Source organism: Tasmannia lanceolata, unplaced genomic scaffold, assembly GCF_043159265.1.
Source record: "Tasmannia lanceolata isolate RefF3 unplaced genomic scaffold, GAP_Taslan_0.1 ptg000016l, whole genome shotgun sequence".
Lineage (NCBI taxonomy): Eukaryota > Viridiplantae > Streptophyta > Magnoliopsida > Canellales > Winteraceae > Tasmannia > Tasmannia lanceolata.
In genome coordinates, this window is record NW_027518693.1 from 894,183 (window position 1) to 915,992 (window position 21,810).

The 21,810-nt window shown below is 37.1% G+C and overlaps 1 protein-coding gene across 1 annotated transcript; it reads left to right on the forward strand.

Moving 5' to 3' along the window:
* The first annotated feature begins 1,126 nt into the window (after positions 1-1,126).
* LOC143848019 (putative gamma-secretase subunit PEN-2) lies at positions 1,127-21,475 on the forward strand. Its single transcript, XM_077356793.1, has 2 exons — positions 1,127-1,464; positions 21,016-21,475. Exons 1-2 carry the CDS (start codon positions 1,203-1,205, stop codon positions 21,174-21,176), a joined length of 423 nt encoding a protein of 140 aa, XP_077212908.1. The 5' UTR covers positions 1,127-1,202; the 3' UTR covers positions 21,177-21,475.
* The last annotated feature ends 335 nt before the right edge of the window (positions 21,476-21,810 follow it).

Sequence of the window (21,810 nt, forward strand, 5' to 3'; positions counted from 1 at the left end):
CTACTTAAATCATGAAGGGATGTGATCAAATGGTCATAATTCAAACCAATCGAAGGGATGTTTTGAAGGGATGTTTCCCTTAATGAATAGACATCTAATGCTCAATAAAAAGAGCAGAAATCTATCTTTTTCAAAGACTGAAATTCAGTTATTACTGGACTTTTCTTTCTCTCTAGCAATCTCTTACTCTCTTGTGTTTATCAAGTTATTTTGTTCTTTAAATAGTGCACACAAAGATTGTTTTCTGCAGAAACAGTGTTGTGTTTTTCTCAAAGGCTTGAAGTTCTTGAAAAACATTTTAGGTTTGATTCCACTTGTGCAAAATGTCATCAAACATTTGTAGGACATCCCTACAAGGCTTCATTGTATCTTGGAGGCAATTCGTGGATCCCCTTTGCACACAACTGGTGGGGGCGAAATTTGTCTGAAGGGAAGCGATTACGGGACTTGAAGCAACTCTACAGATTCATTATAATTTCTATATTTTAGGAAATCCCACCAACAATTTTTATGGGAAATGATTTCATGGCTCCAATATTTTGATAAACATGCACTCCACATGTTTGTCGTGTAGTATTTTAAGGGCTTTAAGAGCTTTTGAGAGCCGTAGTCTTCATCTAACATCTCTTTAAATACTACACGACAAAAACTGGAGCGCATATTTATCAAAACAGTGGAGAGCAGAAATCATTTCCCTTTTTTATAAGTGAAAATATTTACTCATCCTTTAAAGCTTAAAAACTTGGGTTGGGTCAGGTTAGGGTTTAGTAAATGGTTCCTTGGGTTGGGTTTGGGTTTGGGTTGGTCTCAGCCCAACCTGACCCGGAGGCTCTACCAAGTAAAAAAAAGGGGCATATATCTATCACTTCCCCTCATATTTTTAAGAGTGGTTTACAACCAAATAACCAAGCGCCGGAATATTTTACTCTCTCAAAATGAAGGGAGATGATAAATTCGCACTCTCCCTAGCCTTATTCGCACCCCTGTAGTGTGAATTGACCTTAAAGAGCCTAAAAAGGTGGGTAACGTGGGTAGACATTAAACGCTTTCTGACCTCAATTCAAGTTGACAGGGTGCGAATAATCCTAAAGGGGGTGTGAATTTATCGTCTCCCAAAACGAAACCCTAGTTTCGTCTAATAGCCCCACATTCTGTTCCTTTTTCTTCGTTTTCATTCACAGTGAGAAGGCAGAGATAGAGAGATGGAGGGGGCGCAGGATGGCGAATTAGTAGAAGAGAGGAGGCATTTGGGAGGGTCAGGTTTTGTTACGCGCACTCCCAACAATACCCGACTCTGGCCCACCATAGACGGCCCTCCCGGTCTTTCTGAAGAAGAATCTCTCACCTACGCTCGAAGGTTCTTCAAATTCGGTTTCTGCCTCCTTCCTTGGCTTTGGGCTCTCAATTGCTTCTACTTTTGGCCTGTTCTTCGTTCTTCCTCTGCTTTCCCTCATATTCGCCGTTGTAAGTATTCAAATCTTCCTTTATTATAGTTCAATAGTCCCTCCTCCAAATCACATTTATCCTTTTCTTCTTCTTCTTTATTGGTTAGGGTTTGAAGGAATCGAAGATCGAATTTAAAGTAGGCAAATCAGACATAGATTTCTCTTTTTTTGCTTCTGCTGAGTGTAGGGTTTTTCTTACGGGCCGTTTGGATACATGGATTTTATAATCATCGTAAAATACTAGATTTTACAAGCTAAAACCTTGATTTTTAAAGCTAAAACCTGGATTGTAGCAGAATGAGTGGTAACACACGTCTTTTACTGAGTCTAGGGTTTTCTGGGTTTTCTTAGAGCATCGAATCGAAGAAACACATTTAGTGTAGGCAAATTAGACGTAGATTTCACTCCTCTTGCTTCTACTGAATCTAGCGTTTTTCTTGGTCGTTTGTGTATGTGGCTTTTATAATCCATGATTGTAAAATCCTGGATTTTTTACAAACTATAGCCTAGAGTTTTTAAGCTAAAACCTGGATTGTAGCAGAATGAGTGGTAACGAACGTCTTTTACTGAGTCTAGGGTTTTCTTAGAGCTTCTACTGAGTCTAGGGTTTTTCTTGGCCATTCGGGTACATGGATTTTATAATCCATGATTGTAAAATCCTGGATTTTACAACCTAAAACCTAGATGTTAAATCCTAAAGCCCGGATCTTAAATGCTTAAATAAGGTGTGTAACCACTCAATCTTTAAATTCTAAAACACTGATTTTAATTGCGTAAATCAGGTTTGTTACCACTCAATCTTTAAATTCTAAAACACTGATTTTAAATTCGTAAATCAGGTTTATTCCACTCAATCTTTAAATTCTAAAACCCTGATTATAAATCCGTAAATAAGATATGTTACCACCCAATCTGGTAAAATCCAGATTTTAGCTTAAAACATCTAGGGTTTAAGCTTGTAAATTCACAATCTTGGATTATATAATCCATGTATCCAAACGGCCGTTTAGAGATTTTAATCAAAGAAGACATTTAGCGTAGGCAAATCAGACCTAGATTTCTTTTCTTTTGCTTCTACTAAATCTGGGGTTTTCTTAGATAGTTTTAGTGGGAGAGATCTGCTTCATAAACTCTTATTGGGAATTCTGATAATTTAGATCATTGCCTACAATTGTGCTTGAATCGTCACCATGATATTCAAAGAAGTTCAAACATTGTATTTATGAAAAATTTCCTATCTGTTGAGAAGCTTGATTGCATAAGTGCTAGGAGAAGCTTGACTGCATAATTGTCATTATTGATCTTGGTAAGAGTTATGCTTCATGGATCAATCTATTTTTGCTTCAACTTGTTGTAACTCTTTACTGGAAAGTATAATTTTTTTTTTTTGCAAGTGCCTACTCTGTTTCTTTGGAGATATTTTATCTTCGATGTAAATTCACCAAATCTAAGTACTTTGCATTATTATCATTGATTTTCTTCGTACCTGAGCTCGAATCTATTTGATATATATTGAAAAAGCATTGGCGTTGTTGCTTTGCTCCTCATGTAATGATAATGGAACCAACTCTAAAATTGGTTATGAGCTTTTCCAAAAACTACATTGAATGAGGATTTTCCACAGTCCAAATTATCAGGTTGTTGTAGGCATATTCCCCCTAGTACAAAGAAAGATTACACTGGGAAAAAGGTGATCTTCTGCACTTCTACTCAATAAATTACCAAGTCTATGCTTAATTACCTCAGTTTCGTGGTCCATATTGAAGTGGTGTGCTTGAAAAATATAACTATTTCATGTGATTCCATAATGTCGCCAAAAGTGGCTCATGAGCTTTGTCCCTCAGGTGGGTTTGAGCATCATAAGAACACCTTGTAGACACACTTCTCTCTAAAGAAAAGATTCATGACATGTGCTGCACTCAAACATTTAAAGGCCGTTTGGATGCGCAGATTTTAGAATCCGGGATCTCTTCAAAATTGTAGCTAAGAGAAAACCAGCCGTTGTTTTTGACTTCTCGCCCTTCTTCCTGTCAGCAAGAGAGTAGCAGATCCTCCCATATTTCCAGGTTTTAGATATCTTAGGATGGAGGAGAGATTTTTAAAACCTGAATTTCTCGCTTAAAATCCAAGAAACGCTGCCAGGACAACATGCAGCAGCTTGATCATGAACCATCTTTTACACTGTTTTCAAACTAAAAACCTGGATTCTAAAATCCGCGTATCCCAACGGCCGCTTATTTTTTTTCTCAAGTGATAAATATACTTTATTAAAGCCAAAAAAAAAAAAAGAAGAAAAAGAAACAAAGGAATGATAGAATAACACAAACTAGAATGGGATGAGCTGGATATGCTATTCCACTACAAGTGACTCCTACAAAACCCCTTAGGAAGCACACTCGTGACATAGTTGGTCTTTCTCATACTGTTGAAAAGAAATCTCAGATGCATCACTTATGTCAAGGATATCCACAATTTAATCAGTTGACCTCCACGGGAACCTCAAGGCGTGGGGCTCCCAACTAGTTACATTTCTGAATGATTTGTAGTTGTTTAGGTCCTTTAAAAATGTTTTAAAGTTAGAAAGTGTGTAGGAAATGTCCAAACTGATTGTGTCTAGTAAGGAAAGTGTACACCACTCTTTTTGGGAAGTCCTTTTTTAATAACAAATTTGAAGTTTATACAAAGAGTCTTACTCTTTCTTTTTTCTTTTTACTCTTTCCTTCACTCTTTTACTCTTTCCTTTGTTGTTTTACTCGTTGTCTCACTCTCATTTATTGTGGTATGTGCTTTTTGAGTTGAATTTAAGTTCAAAATTCATGATTGTTGTTTCATTTTTGCTCCAATGATCAATAGAAATGATCTGTGGCTCAATGCCTGATGTAGAACCATTAGAGAAAAACACTTTAATCTTCAACTACGCAAAAATCTCGCCTCGAAATATTAGATCTAGATTAATTTTAACAATCCAACTTGAGATCGGTCAAATACAATCGTTAGATATTGAGTCAACCCAATCTATAAATCTGATGGTTGATATTAACTCAATCTGACTATCAGATTTATGATCAGATCCAATCGGATTGATCCTCTTAATTTTTTTGAAAGATGACAACTTATCAATTAAGGATGGCCAGGAGCATACTCCTAGACCAGTTAATACCAACGAAGAAAATCTACTAATTCCTCCACTTCAGTGAGGGCCATCCATCCAAACACTGCCATCCTGCCGATAAAACTAATATACCTCCCTACTATCTAGAATTACAGCCTAGAGAGTCTTCACCACTCCCCAAAAACTCCAAAGCACAACCCCAATGCCTCCAACAGATCGAATCCAACGAGAAGTGCCATATTTGGGGGCCTCTTAATAATAATAGTAAAACCTAGGTATTCACGAGAAGTATGAAATTTGAAATCAACAATTACAGAAGGCCTCTTTAATTTAAAGAAGTAGAAAGTTGATGGTGATGATATTCCTTGGAAGATGGAGAAGAGAAGGAAAGATAAAACCCTAGGGCCTTACACCTCTGGAACCGAAGAAGTTCTCGCACCAAAGGGATGATCGAGTACTCGTTTCAAAATAAAAAATAGAAGAGGACTCTTCAAGGTTGCAAAAAAGTCTTCATTCACAAGTGAAAATTTCGTTGGCTCTAGGTCTAAAATATATACTCTTAAAGACTTCCAGACTCTTTCTAGATGACTTAGACTCAAGACACTTGTGGGCCCTCAAAACTAAAAACCATAACTTCTAAGAGGTTGATGCACAAAACGTATGAAAATAACAAAACCGAGGGATGTCAATGGACACAAATGGTCTGATGGATCCTTCGAATCCGAACTTCAAGTGTTACGTGATGTGTATTTTGGTAAAAATGAACCCATGTATCGTCTCACCTTCCCTCCCTTTTCCTTAATATATTTCTTCCCATAACCGTAACCCGCCTCACTTGACTGAGCATAAGCGAAGTCAAGGGATTTCCTTCTAACTAGTGTCGAACCTACCATGGGTTTATCAAAATTGTTAAGATTCTTCAACCGTTATTTAGGATGGCACCTAGGGATGTGATAAAGTCTAATTGCTTAGTAGTTTATAGGAAAGAGAAGGAAAAACTCTGAAAGTATTTGAATCCATTCCTGGTTGTATCAGACTTAAAATAGAAATGTATATTTCTAACAAAACGCTTGAATATATTTGTCTTAAAGCTCATTTTGTTGATCGTGAGTGGGTGTTAAATAAGAGGATAATAAATTTTGCAGTGAAATCTTCTCTTCACATTGCGATAAATCTATGTGATACAATATATCAACAGTTGTTGGAGTGGAAAATTGATGGAAAGATATGTACTATGACCGTAGATAATTTAATAACTAATGATAGTGTTTGTGTTAAGGTAAAAGAAAAGTTGTATGACATAGTTTCACTCGATGAAATGTTTTTTTATGTTCGTTGTTGTACGCACATACTAAACTTGGCAGTGCAAAGTGGTTTGACAGTGATAAACAGTGTGATCCATAAGGTCCGTGAGAGCCAATTATGTTAAGGCTTAAAATATCACGCTAACAAATATTTCAGGAGTTGGCTAGAGTGTCAAAAATGAATAGTGAAAAGGGTATTTGTCTTGATGTTCCAACTAGGTGGAACTTGACATGCCTTATGTTACGATTTATACAAGGACATACAGTTGCATTTGTTTATATGACATAATGTGATTTGTACTACAAAATTGCACCAATAGAAGATGAATGCAAAACTGCTGAAGTTATCTGCAAGTTTTTGAAAGTTTTTATTATGATATTACTAATGTTTTTTCTACTGCAAGTCTCCTACCATAAATATATTTATTCTCAAATTGGTCTTAATTCTGTGTATAGTGCTTTAGGTATACGTGTGAAAAGCATTTTATGAGATCTATTGTTGAGAAAATAAAAGATAAGTTTGATAAGTATTGGGTGGCCGGAACTTGATCTTTTCAATTGTGGTAATTTTTGATCCTAGGTACAGGATGAAAGTATTAGAGTTATATTTCTCATAAATTTACTATTTTGAAAGAATTGAGATATAACTTCAAAAAGTCAAAGGACGCTATTAGAGATATATTTTGAGAGTATAAAAAATATATCAACTTTATCTACCGTGAGATCATCTTTCTCAAATTTTAATTTTGAGAGTGGAAAATGGTAGGGATGGGCATTACTGTAACTCTACAAGATAAGATGAATTGATTTCATTAATTTGCAATTAAAAGTTCTTTAATGGTGGAAAGAAAGACGGATTTAGATTATTATTTGGATGAATTCATCATCACAGTCCCTCTTGTTGATGAATTTGATGTGTTAAATTGGTGAAAAAATAATGCACTTAACTACCCGCACTCTATGATGACTTGGGACATTTTGGGGATTTTGATATCGACTAGAGCTTTAAAGTATTCATTCAATACTTGAAGTACTAGATTAGTATTATAATATAAATACATGAGGTTGCAAAATTTGACAAGATTCTCACAACCACATGGTCATAAATAAAGATATTAAAACTTACAAGAACATAGTTGGTTTAGCAATTAGTCAATAACAAAGGAAGTTAAGCAACATCCAATACTTAACCAATTGTGATAGCATTTGCGGAACTAGCCACGTGGTCCATGCTTAGCACACATGTAAAATGCAAATGATTAAATTTAAGAAGCACTTGTCAAATTGTGATAGTATAAAATGCAATTTAGGTTACCATCAATTGAAGTCCGCAACCAATCTTGCCTAAAAATGAGAGCCTTTATGATCTTTTTAAAAAAAAAAAAAAAAGGCAAGATAATTTCATTAAAAAGGGAGAAGCCCGTGATGGACCACTCCAAAGAATACAAGGAACAACCTTTATGATCTTTAGAAGTAAGAAATTATGATACCAATCTTTTATACCACTTCAAGTACTGCATGCACACTCTGAAGTTACAGTCAATATCGGAATCTCCAAAATATCACAAGCCATCATAGAGAGTATGTGATAGTTAAGTGCATCGTTATTCCACCAATTCAATACATCAAATTTTCATCAATAAGAGGGACAACAATGACTTCATCCAAATAATATTCTAAATCTACCTCCCTTTTCCACCCTTGAAGAACTTTCTATTTCAAATTTGTGAGTTCAATTCATCTTGTCTTGTGGAATTGAAATAATGCTCTGCCCTACTTTTTGCCCACCCTCAAAATTAAAACTTGAGAAAGATGATCTCACGGTAGATAAAGTTGGTTTTTTTCTTACTCTCTATATAGATATTTAATTGCGCTCTTAACTTTTTAGAGTTCCATCTCATTTCTTTTAAAATAGTTAATTTGAGGGAAATAAAATTGTATACCTTCAACTTGTGCCTGATTAAATTATCGCAAACAATAAGAGCAAGTTTGAGTCACTTCAGTATCTATCAAAATTTTCTTCATTTTCTCAATAATAGACCTCGTAAAAGGCTTTTCATATGTATATGTCTCATGTAATACACACCGAATTGAGACTAATTCAGGAAATAATATATTTGCAGTAGGGAACTTGTAGCAGAAAAATATTAGTAGCATATAAATAACTTCCAAAAACTTGCCAATACTTTATTTTCACGTTTATTTTTTGTTGGTACAACTTGGTAATTTAGATCACGCTGTTTCATATGAACAGATAGAGGGCGAGCTTTGGCGCAATGATAAGGTTGCTCCATTGTGACCTGGTGGTCATGGGTTCGAGTCACGGAAATAGCCTCTCTGCAACGTAGGAGTAAGGTTGCATACATCTAGCCCTCCCCAGACCCTGCAATGGCGGGAGCCTCGTGCACTGGGCCGCCCTTTTGTTTCATATGAACAAATGCAACCTTATGTTCTAATGCAACTTATAATATAAGGTATGCCGAGTTCTCCCTAGTTGAAACATCAAGGCAAACACTCTTTTTGCCACTCATCATTGCCAACTTCTGAAATATTTGTTGGCGTGATTGCGATTCCTAAATATGACACTTTCATAGACCTTATGGATCACACTATTTATCACTTCCAAACTACTTTGTAATTCCAAGTTTAGCAAGCGTGTATAACAACGAACATGAAATACTTTCCACCAAGTGGAATTCTGTCATGCAATATATTTTTTTGAATTAGCACATGCTATCATTAGTTGTTAAATTATTTACCGTCATTATAGATATCTTTCTATCATTTTTTCATTCTAATAATTGTCGATAAATTGTATCTCATAGATTTATCGCAATGTGATAAGATGGTTCTACTGCAAAATTTATTTTTCTCTTATTTAACATTTACTCACGATTTAACAAAATGAGCCGTGAGACAAATATATCCAAGCGTTTAGTTAGATGTTCAAATGTTTGTAGTAAGGCTGATACGACTAGAAATGATTTCAAATACTTTTAAAGTTTTTCCTCTTTCCTTTAAATTATTAAGCAATCAGACTTTATCTTGTTCCCAGACACCATCTTGAATAACAATTGAAGATCCTTAGCAAATTTAGTGAACCCAGGGTGTTCTACCATTTTAAATAGGTATCCAAGAATGATCTTCATGTAACCAAGATCTTCTCAATTTTGATTTTGATCAAACTTAAAATTAATAAGACAAGTTCTCCCATTTGTTTTTTACCTATAGACAAAAGTTTTGCCTTATTTCATGTTTTTTTTCTTCTTTTGGTACAATGTAGAAGGTGTCGTTTTAACTTTTAAGTGTATAGTTGAAGCAGCTTGAACTGGTTAAATTCTTCTTACAATATTTGCATACAATCCATTCAATCCCATTTGAATCTTCTATTTTACAAAATTATTCCAAATAAAATTATTCCAAATAATCGGTGGTGAGTTGTTTCCATAATTAATATTCTCACCCTCACCATCCTCAAACATCATTGCTATAATTTCCTGCATAAAATGTAAAAGTAACCATAGATATTATTTAGCTAATCTAGCATTATTCATTAATTATCCATCCATACAAACAATTATTTATGAAATATAACTACAAATATTGAAGGAACATAATCAAAATCAAAACAATGGACCACTGCACCGCACAACACCCCATAATTAAATATTACATCAAATAATACATAGCCAAAATAATCATATTAGACAAATATGATGATGCAAATCCTATGTGGACTATCATAAATTGGGAAATCTCATGAGAAAAACATGGTACAAATCTACATGGAACACTGCACAAGACAAAACGTAAGGATGCAAGCTTATGTGATGTGAGACGTACATAAAGATGTAACTGGAATAAAAAAGAAAATAGAAACAAAAAATAGAAAGCATGAGGATTCCAAACTAATGGATGTAAGTCCTTACTTTTTTTTGAAAGAAAAATATTTCTTGGGGTTGGTCCTGTAGCTCAATGGTTGAGGCTTTGTATCTCAACCAGCTTACCTACCAAAAAATATTTCTTAAGGAAAATTTGTTCCTAGGGATTTTTTTGTTTCCACAATTTAGAGGGAAATGATACCTTTTAGGGATATCATTATAAATTAAAGGACCCCGTAAGAATTGCGGTGGTCCAAGTCACTTGTTTTCATTTTTTCAAGTCACTTTTTTTCTTGAATAGTAAGTCACTTTTTTTCATATGTAATCAGCAATGGAAAAGCATGATCATCACCATGATAGACAAGTGAAGGAGAACAACAACACGACAATGATAGACAAAAACACGCTACAAAAACACACTACAGAGGTGATGATATCAGCCCCCATGCCCTCATATCCTATGGCAACATCACCACAGTGTAGTCGTGTTCTTTTCAAGACCTAAAAGAGAAAAGAAATGAAACAAAACAGTGAAAGCAAGGCCAACATCTCTTCAGTTTATTACATCCAATTTACCAAAGAAAACCCATCAAAGATCAGCAAACGAAAAGATCTATCACCTTCTATATTAGAGGTACTGCTCTTTTCCTGAAAGCACTGGGCTACCTATGAACAATAATCATCTACATTGTTGTTGGCGACATTTATGGGATCGACCAATGTTTAAAAATGTGAATGCGGTGCGGAGCATGGCGGAAGAAAATCTTAGTCGAAGTGGTCGAATACTCGGTTGACGTGGCTGAGCACTCGGTTGACGGAGTCATAATTCGGGAAAGTCAAAGGAGTTTTTATTGGCTCTGTAGGGTAAAACATGTGTTGGACGTATTTACCACACTAAGGGTATTTTTTTCATTTGTAATATATATATATATATATATATATATATATATAATGGTTTGTGTGCAGCTGCACAAATAACCTATCTGTGCATGGCTGCACAAACTATGGGGGGGGGGGGCACATTTTTTGGGGGATCCAAAGCATTCTTTTGGAAGGCCCTTTCATGGATAGGGTGTGTACCAAAAATCAGCCCTTTAGGATCATCCTAACCCTTGCATTTGTGGAGGGAAAAAATGGGCAGAAACAGTGTTTGTCCATTTTCCCCTCCAACTTTGATTGGGTTAGGATGATCTTATAAGGCTGGTTTTTGGTACGTACCCTATCCATGGAAGGGCCTTCCAAATGAATGCTTTGAATCCCCAAAAAATGTGGCCCCCACTATGCACAGATAGCTTATCTGTGCAGCCATGCACAAATAGCTTATCTGTGCAGCTGCACACAAACCATTTCCTCTCCCTCTCTCTCTCTCTATATATATATATATATATATATATAATCGTGTGGGAGAGAACACTGACTCCCTTACACACACTTCTCCATCCGTTCTCTTCTCTCATCTTCTCCTCTCTCTCTCTCTCATTATCAACATATGTGAATCTGACATTGCCTCCAAGATTTATCAATATTTTCTTGGTCATCAAGTTGCAAAAAATTTACTGTTATTATCAATGTTCTAAATTTCATGAGATTCACAATGTTCATTTTGTATTTAATCTTGACCATGTTATTATGAAGGATCTTAGGACGTGTAGAATGATAACCGAGGGACATTATTTTGGGATTTTTTTTGTTTTGAAAATTGACATATTTCATTAATATTAAGATAACAGCCGGGACCAGTAGTCCCATCCTGTGTTAAAAAATATTAAGGTGGACTGGGCCGACATGCCGGCACCAGCCCATGATGAACTAATCAGCACTTTAATATCTATACAATATTCTGTCACCTTCTATATCTTCCCAGCTTTCACTTCTACCCCACCAAAATTCAACTAAAAGTAACATCTAGAGAGGATAAATTCAGGGTTTCACACACACACACACACACACACACACATATATATATATATATATATATATATGAGAAAACATTTCCTACACACTTGTGTAGGTAAGTTACCTACACACTAGCTTAAAATACAATGGGGGCCCACATTGTTTGGGTGATCCAAACCATTCATTTGAATGGTCCTCACATAGATAGGGTGTCCACAAAAAATCAGATCCATAGGATCATCCCAACCATTCAAACTATGGAGGCAAAAAATGGACTAATTTGTGAAGGTTTATACACATCCATTTTACCTCCACAAATCGTAGGGTTGGGATGATCCTATGGATCTGATTTTTTGTGGACACCCTATCTATGTGAGGACCATTCAAATGAATGGTTTGGATCACCCAAACAATGTGGGCCCCCACTGTATTTTAAGCTAGTGTGTAGGTATCTTACCTACACAAGTGTGTAGGAAATGTTTTCTCTCTCTCTCTCTCTCTCTCTCTATATATATATATATATATATATATATATATATATATATATATATATATATATAATCGTGTGGGAGAGAACACTGACTCCCTTACACACACTTCTCCATCCATTCTCTTCTCTCATCTTCTCCTCTCTCTCTCTCTCTCATTATCAACATATGTGAATCTAACATGGTGTCAGAGCAAGAGAAGAGAAGTGCGTGTCCTAAATTTCTCATATTTAGGACATTGCCTCCAAGATTTATCAATATCTTTCTTGGTCATCAAGTTGCAAAAAATTTACTGTTATTATCAATGTCCTAAATTTCATGAGATTCACAATGTTCATTTTGTATTTAATCTTGACCATGTTATTATGAAGGATCTTAGGACGTGTAGAATGATAACCAAGGGACATTATTTTGGGATTTTTGTTTTGTTTTGAAAATTGACATATTTCATTAATATTAAGATAACAGTCGGGACCAGTAGTCCCATCCTGTGTTAAAAAATATTAAGGTGGACTGGTGCCGGCATGCCGGCACCAGCCCATGATGAACTAATCAGCACTTTAATATCTATACAATATTCTGTCACCTTCTATATCTTCCCAGCTTTCACTTCTATCCAACCAAAATTCAACTAAAAGTAACATATAGAGAGGATAAATTCAGGGTTTCACATATATATATATATATATATATATATATATATATATATATATAATCTTGTGGGAGAGAACACTGACTCTCTTACACACACTTCTCCATCCGTTCTCTTCTCTCATCTTCTCCTCTCTCTCTCTCACTCTCACTCTCTCATTATCAACATATGTGAATCTAACATGGTGTCAGAGCAAGAGAAGAGAAGTGCGTGTCCTAAATTTCATGAAATTTAGGACATTGCCTCCAAAATTTCATGAAATTTAGGACATTGCCTCCAAAATTTATCAATATCTTTCTTGGTCATCAAGTTGCAAAAAATTTACTGTTATTATCAATGTCCTAAATTTCATGAGATTCGCAATGTTCATTTTGTATTTAATCTTGACCATGTTATTATGAAGGATCTTAGGACATGTAGAATGATAACCGAGGGACATTATTTTGGGATTTTTTTTTTTTTTGAAAATTTACATATTTCATTAATATTAAGATGACAGTCGGGACCAGTAGTCCCATCCTGTGTTAAAAAATATTAAGGTGGACTGGGCTGACATGCCGGCACCAGCCCATGATGAACTAATCAGCACTTTAATATCTATACAATATTCTGTCACCTTCTATATCTTCCCAGCTTTCACTTCTACCCAACCAAAATTCAACTAAAAGTAACATATAGAGAGGATAAATTCAGGGTTTCACATATATATATATATATAATCGTGTGGGAGAGAACACTGACTCCCTTACACACACTTTTCCATCCGTTCTCTTCTCTCATCTTCTCCTCTCTCTCTCTCTCTCATTATCAACATATGTGAATCTAACATGGTGTCAGAGCCAGAGCAAGAGAAGAGAAGTGCGTGTCCTAAATTTCATGAGAAATTTAAGACATTGCCTCCAAGATTTATCAATATCTTTCTTGGTCATCAAGTTAAAAAATTACTGTTATTATCAATGTCCTAAATTTCATGAGATTCGCAATGTTCATTTTGTATTTAATCTTGACCATGTTATTATGAAGGATCTTAGGACGTGTAGAATGATAACCGAGGGACATTATTTTGTGATTTTTTTTTTTTTGAAAATTGACATATTTCATTAATATTAAGATAACAGTCGGGACCAGTAGTCCCATCCTGTGTTAAAAAATATTAAGGTGGACTGGGCTGACATGCCGACACCAGCCCATGATGAACTAATCAGCACTTTAATATCTATACAATATTCTGTCACCTTCTATATCTTCCCAGCTTTCACTTCTACCCAACCAAAATTCAACTAAAAGTAACAGATAGTGAGGATAAATTCAGGGTTTCACTTTGTATTGGTCAGTGTCTTGCCAAGCCGCCTACCCTTGTTAGTGATCTATACAATTGTCGGCTTCTATCAAAAGTTCCCGTACCAATAAGGAGCCAACAACCTTTAGCAAAACAAAAAATGAGGCCTACCAGCTAACCCCAGAACTGAATTTTCTCTGTTCCATCCACCTTTTCCAAAAACTAGACTACCATTCTGCATCAAAAAATGAGCGAAGCTATATAGAGGATTTCTTGAGTTCTAAGGTTCACAACCTCAGAGGCATACACCTCCTCGTCAAGAACCAACAACGAAATCTCCTCATCAGAAGGGGCTTTATCTTCTAATGCTTTCTTTCTGGAGATCATTGCCTCCAGTTTTTGAATCCCAATAATCTTTTGCTCCTCCCACCGAAGACGCCTTAAATTCTGCTCTTCCCTCAAAAGTTTGATGAAAAGAGGATGTTTATACAGCGGAGAGTGAGACTCTTTAATACTCCAAAAGCCAGACAGCCTAAATAACAATTCCGGTGACCTACTCGCCTCCTCCTTAAAGGACTTCCAGAGCCTCTTTGAAGAATCCCTTGCAACTTCTTTTTGGGTAGGCAAATATCTGGATGCTTGTTCCTCCAGATAGGCCAAGCTTCTCAGAGACCTTAAAGCCGTTTCCATCTCAAATAGGTCTACTGGCAATTTCCTTTTTCTTGCCCCGGAGCAAGCTTGAGGGGCCAGAGACAGAGGAGGCCGATTCACTATGGGCTTCCATGAAAAGACCAAGAACTAGATCTAGCAAGAAGGTGTTAATGGAAAAGAATGAACCGCTTCGATAGACTTCCAAGAGACACCTTGCTTTAGGAATAAGGAATGGACAGTTGATCCGCATTTTGAAGAGTTCCTGCTATTATGAGGCAGCAATAAAGCACCGGAGAGGCGGTTTCCAAGAAAATTAATTATTTAAAAAGAGGATATCCCCACTTCACTTGAGACTATTTCCCAAGTCTAAATCAGTTGTCCTCCCCGCTTTTAGATCAACAATCATCATTACCCTTAGTGAGTTGTCAGTAGCACAATCGCCAAAAAAACGAAAGGTCACTAAGACCTTTAAACTTCCCTCCCAGTAGAAGGCAACAATTGTACGACTGCTAAGGCAGGTCAATGTTTAGAATTTTCGTAGCAACCAAAATATAATAAAAAACGTCATTGTTAAGGCAATTACAAGGACAGACCCCAGCAGACCTAAGGCTTGCCTGAGTCCTATCAGGAGAAACGTAGCCCAGAGCTCCTACACCAATTACATCATGCAGTTCCCTGCAGAGACCAACCTAGATAGCACGGTATCTCATCCACAGGACATCCCAGTCTTGCAATGAAAGGAAGCCCCACCCAAAGTGGCGACTTTAGTCAAAAATGTTTCTGGACTTTCCAATATTGGTTTCAGGGCAGGTCCTACTCCTTCACTTGGTCTGAGGAAAGACCGCCTCTAGTAATCCTTGTCCAACCCTCTGGATCTGAACTTACCTGGAAGCCCAGAACTTGATACGCACTTTTCATGGAAAGATTTGGGGGCTTCAGATCTCACAAATCCCCATAATTTCTTCCCAAAAAATCTTCCCTTCCTAGACCAGGAACGAAAGGGGCTGGCACTGCCAGAGCAGCGCTTATGATGGGACCCCTTAACCTTTTGCCTTTGCACCTTACCCAAAGTAAGGGAAGCGAAACCCGTATTACTGGCAAGTCCCGACACCCCTGTCAAGGACTGCGATTTAAAATTCAAACTTGAGGGGATAGATCCCAAGGGTTCAACGGATACTCTGGCCAAGCTTTCCAACGGGATGGAGGAAGGTGATTCCGGCATCGACGCAATATTTTCCGTGGAGCAATGATCAGATATCTTCAGGTGCCTCTGGAATTCGATATTGATAGGGAAACATTGGCCGGAGACTTGAACTTGGATATAGGGGGGCGGAGGCTTCCACCGGGGACAAGAACTTTAGCAGACACAAATGTCATGCACTTGTTATTATTCCCCTCCATTTTAACTTCTAATACTCGACCATAGAGATTGTGGGAATCTTTATGCATTGAAGTCACCCATTATTTGTCATCTTCTTAAAGTTACATTTTCATTTACTCGACAAGTGCTGCTGATTTTATGGCACCATTGGTTTTACCTTGTGGGTTTGTCACCTGAATGAAATTATTTCTCAATACAAGCTTTTTGTTAAGAGTTAGACATGTGTCCCTAGGTTATGGTTGCACCTAGCAAAACATACTTGTTTATCTTTTGAATCTTCAATAAAGTCCCATGTTTTTTACTTTCACACCTTATGAACTATTCATTCTTTATTTGGATTGAGTTATTATTTTTATGATGGTTTCAGTCTATATGTGGATTTATTTTCTAAAGCCCAAGTCTCAAGTATTTACTACATTAAGGTTCTTTTTAGTGACGGATTTGATATGTACCTACAGACTTGGCTTCTGACTTACACAGTCATGGTATTCAACATCTGATGTCTCGTCTTCCTAGTCATCAGTAGGGCGTGATTGTGTAGAGCCATCGCCTTATTGAGGAGTTATCCCACGTTATTCATGAGTAAAGTACCATTGTACATCTGGATTGAAGCAGTTCAATTTGCAATGTATATTATTAACCTTCCTCCAATCTGAGTTCTTAATGCTATTCCTCATCAAAATTCCTTATCAGCACAACTATAGGGTTTATTTAAAATTTAAAACTCATCTTATATTTCAAATGAACCTTATATGGGTCTTTTTTCAAAAAACTTGACATTAAATCTACATGAATAACACATGCAAAACTATAAATACCTAAAACTTGTAATTCTAATGGGTCACAAAGTCTTCTCTTCTAATTGTAATCCTTACCTACATTAACCCCTCCTCCCTAACCTATTATAATCCTACTATTCCTATACACTTGTTTGCTTCCAATGAGGCTTACTACATGTTTCATGTTGCCTTTCAATGAAACTTCTCACACATTTCCTCTTTACTTTCTTTAAAACTTTTCGCTTCCCGCTTTTTCTCTTTTCCAAACCCCTCACTTCCGGCTTTCGCTTCTCGCATCACTTCTCGCAATCGCTTCCCACTCTGGCAACTATGGTTTTGTTACCCATTTCAAAAAGATCACTCAGTATCTTCTTCGGCCTCTACAACTACTGCTTTCTCTAACAAGCATGGTTTACCAAACCAAATCATATGCTATACCTAATGTTCATTAGCGACATTCATAGACTGATCATTGATACATATAAATCTGCCTCTTCTGGTTCTTTCTCTAGTATTATTTCTCTTTTTTTGGCTGCTGAACATATAGCCAACAAGAGGCTACCATTACATTTTTTTTTGCGTTTTGATACTTTTCTTATTGGGCCCACCATAGCTTTCTACCACAATCTTCTAAAGATTTTTAGTGGCGTGAGATGTTGGAAATTAGATTTTCATGCAATATAGAAGAATTATATTAGGGACCTTGTTCTGCCACCTCTTGATAAATATGTTACTTCTCAATGGATCTATTCTATTGTATATGGTTGTGATGGATCTGGTTGTGATGAATCTATTCGAAGGTATAGATAACTCAACTAGTCGCTAGATGTCCTCATTGATCTTTTTTTTTTCTTTGAATGGTAACAAAATTGATTCCATAAAATAGATCCAAAGATTACTTTAAAGGGGACAAGCAGTCACCCGAAAAAGAGGTGTGCCGGGGAACAAGGGCCAGCAACACCCCAACACAGCGTAATATTAAAACAAAACGAGTTCAGACATAAAGAAAAGCGACCCTCATATTACAGACGGCACCCTCATTAGTCCCAATAAGAGGCCAGCCTTGAGACAGTCACCATCTCCAAATTGACCCCCTCTTTAGCCAGACAGTCCGTCATCTCGTTAGCGGATCTCCTCATATGTTGAATTCGAGGATGGATAACACAAACCAAATCCCGAATCTCATCTAGAATATTGTTAAGCCTCCATGGCCCGCAGCTTCTATTCAATCTGAATAATAAAGCCCTTCGCTTTGGCTTCATTAGCATCGCAAGACCCAGCCGGACCGGTGAACGACATCAAAATGTGGGCATATTCATCACGAACCAAACCACCAATACCGGCCCTTCCAAGATTGCCCATAGAGCTCTCATCAAAATTCAATTCAAACCACCCCTCCGGTGGGGCCATCCACTTTAGGCCTTTAGGGGTAACTTTCACGATAGCTTTCTTCTCTGATATAACTACGCGCCAATTCCTCACTATAACCCCAGGATTGTAAGGAAGACCCTCATTTTCATTTGACCAAGCAATAATAGTAAGCTTAATGCGAAGAGCAATGTGCTGCCAACTTCTCTCCTTTTCCAGAAATATTCTGTTATTCCATTCCTTCGAGATATGCCATATTAAAGCATAAGGAACCGATAGCCACATAGATTGCCCGGTACAACCATGAAATGTGCCACACCAATGGCCACATAGATTGTCCGGTACAACCATGAAATGCGCCACACCACTGTAGAATCACCTTGCCTCATCGATCTTTTGGATGGATCTATCCTGTTGTATATGATTGTGATGGATCTATTCAAAGGTGTAGAGAGCTCTACTAGTTGCTACAGTTCATAATTGATCTTTTGTATTGTTCTTACTATTGCTCTTCTGAGAGGATGGTCACAATATCAAATGGCTGTTATTATTGCATTCTTGATGGTGACCATCAAGAAGTTTACATGTATCAACTAGAGGGCTATGCCCGTCCTCACTATCCCAATAGGCACCTGGGGCTTGGTTTTCTCATTTTTTGTCATGTCTATTCTTTCAAAGAGTTTAGTTTTGGTTTCCTATGCTTTTGTAAGGTATTTTGAAAGTTTTGCTATTCATTTTTTATTAATTACTTACACTTCATTGGGGGGCTCGTTTTGTTATCATATGTGGACAATGTTTTTATTTACTGACAACGCCACATCCCACATTCGGCAAACTCTTCAAAGGACTTTTGAGATGAAAGATATGGGTGGTCTCAATTATTTGTTATTGAGGTTTCTTAGAGTTGCGTGTCCTTTGTGCAACTCAGCACTGGTATGCTCTTGACTCCTCACCCGGTGTCTACGATAGAATGTGAGCCTCTTTCTACTCCATCCGTTTTCAACAAAAGGCTTAGTGATCATTGTTCTCCTCCTTTCACAGATGCTACCCTATATAAGTCTGTGTGTGGAAGAATATAGTATTTGACGTTGACGTGGTCTGATATTTTGTTCTTCTATTAATCAAGTATGTCACTTTATGGATCGGCCTAATCACTTCCATTTAGAAGTTGTGTAGATTACTTTTTGTTATGATAAAGGCGCAATTACTTGGGCCTTTTTTTATTTGATTTGCAACTGCGACTGCTCTCCCTCTCTATATGTCTACACCACACCATTACCAGCTGTGCTGGTCCTGATGAATATCGTTCTATGATGGGTTTCATTGGAAAATGTCTTGTTTCTTAGAGTATGAAACAACAGGCTATTGCTCACTTGAGTGTTTAAGTGGAAGATCATGGTATCCGTAGTAGTACCTTTATAGTGTTGACTTGGATTCAATTTCTCTTGTATGATCTTGGTGTGTCCTTTGTTTCTGCAAGCACTTTTTACTACAACAATAGAAGGTTGTAGCTATCTTTTGTGAGTCTTGTCTTTCAAGCTTGCACCAACCACGTTGAAGTGGATTATCACCTGTTTGATGGAAGGTTCTTACATGTGTAAGTCTCTCCTGTTTATTCTCATTCTGATGCTCAACTTGCTGAGAGCTTTGTGAAGTCATTATCACAATCAGGATACAGCCACCTATTTCAACCACTTCTGGATCAGCTATTTCAAACGCTAACTGTAATAATTGTGCTGAAAAATTGTTTAATGTAATCCCTGCCCTATATTCTAGGGAGGTAATGATATAAGCTGAAACTAATTTTGTAGAAAACCATGAAGCAGCGAGTGCTTTTGCAATATGGCTTCAGTTTGTCTGCCTCAGCCCAGGTTTCTCAACGCAGTTTTTTTTTTCTTTTTTCGTGCGCGCGTGTGGGTGTTGGGGGGGGGGGGGGGGGGGGGGGCGGGGGCGGGGGCGGAGGTAATTGTCAAACAATCTCTCTCTCTCTCTCTCTCTCTCTCTCTTTGTTTTTTTTTTCATAATTTTACAATACGAGCAGTAAGCAGCATGTTAAGCTTTCTGCTATTTTTATAAGTTAAAAAGAGAAACATCTTTGCTTGAATATTTCGTTGTAGATGATATGAAGATGAACTTTTTGGGATGGCTTTGTTGTTCAGTGAATTCAAAGAAGAAGTTGACAATGACTGCTTACTTTTTTAACTTTTTTAACATTGGCCCGTGTGTTAAACCTTTGGGCACAATCTCTGCTAAGGCGCTAACTCTTTCTTAATGGCTATTCTGAATTTTGTTGTTATATCCACTATTTCTAACCCCAAAAACTTGATATAATTTGTCATGGGCATGTGCATAGCATTATGGGGTATATTTATTTGCAGATGTTTTCCATCATACATACATAGAAACTATGCGGCGGAGGAAGAAGGTTTTCGATTCTTGGTAAAACGATCAATTTGGTTCTTATCAACTATGTGACTATGGTTTGTTCTTTACATGCGAATTCCACTCCTAGTTTTCGGTGCTTGTTTTTCTCTTATGAAGGGTGTTCTAACTTTGTTCTTGACAATGCTGGTCACACAATAACAAAAGGGTTCTTGTGGCTGATGTCCGCCGTGTTTGCCAATCTCAGTCTCCCCTAAAAATTAAATGACTGATTTTGGTGCAATGAATCTCGTTTGCTACTGAGCTTTTAGACCACCTTGTCTAATGATACTTTGTTCTTTCAAATTTAACTTCCGCGGGTACTTTTTCTGATTAATCAAGCCGGGCCCTTTTGCAGATGTTGTTGGATCAGCAATTGGAGTCATGGTGTTCACTGTGCTGCTCTCTTCATGGGCTCTGACATTTGCAATTGGAGGGGAGCGTCTCTTCGGCCCAGTTTGGGGGAATCTTGTCATGTACAATGTCGCCGACAGATTCGGCCTCACTGGTTGGAACTAATAATAACTTTCTCCTCATTAATTCATCATCAACATAACTCCTTTGTGTAATCTCTTTACATCTTTACAAGAGTCTTTAGAACAGTCTGTATATCATAAGGCGTGCTTGTTCAAAATCTGGCTAAAACTCACGACATATTACATGTCCTCTAGGGTGAGTTATCTCACAGCTCCCCTGTAAGTTCATAAAAGTTAGGTCACCATGAGGCTATATGGATACTGTGAATCTTGATAGGTGAGATTGTGCTCAGTTGTTGTAACCTTGAGGTTTGTGGCAGTATATCATTTCATTTCGTTTCATTTGGGGGGGGGGGAGGCAATGGCATTTCACTAGTATGGAACAAAAGTAATTTTAGAAATATCTTTCATTTCCATTCCAGAAACTGCCTGCAATCCAGGGCCTGGGGGCTATTTGGATGTCTAAAAATTAATTTTCCAGGATTTGCTGTTGGATGTGGGTGGTACAATCCTTGATCTTTGATCCAAAGCAGCCTCTTAAAGAGTTGCTGTTGGGTCAAACATCAAGGGTGGTAGCACCCTGTCCCTCTCAGGTGGGCGTTTCACATTACATCCTCTAAGAATGAACATCAAACATCAAGAGGGTGTTTCACATTTAAATACAAGAAATGACAACG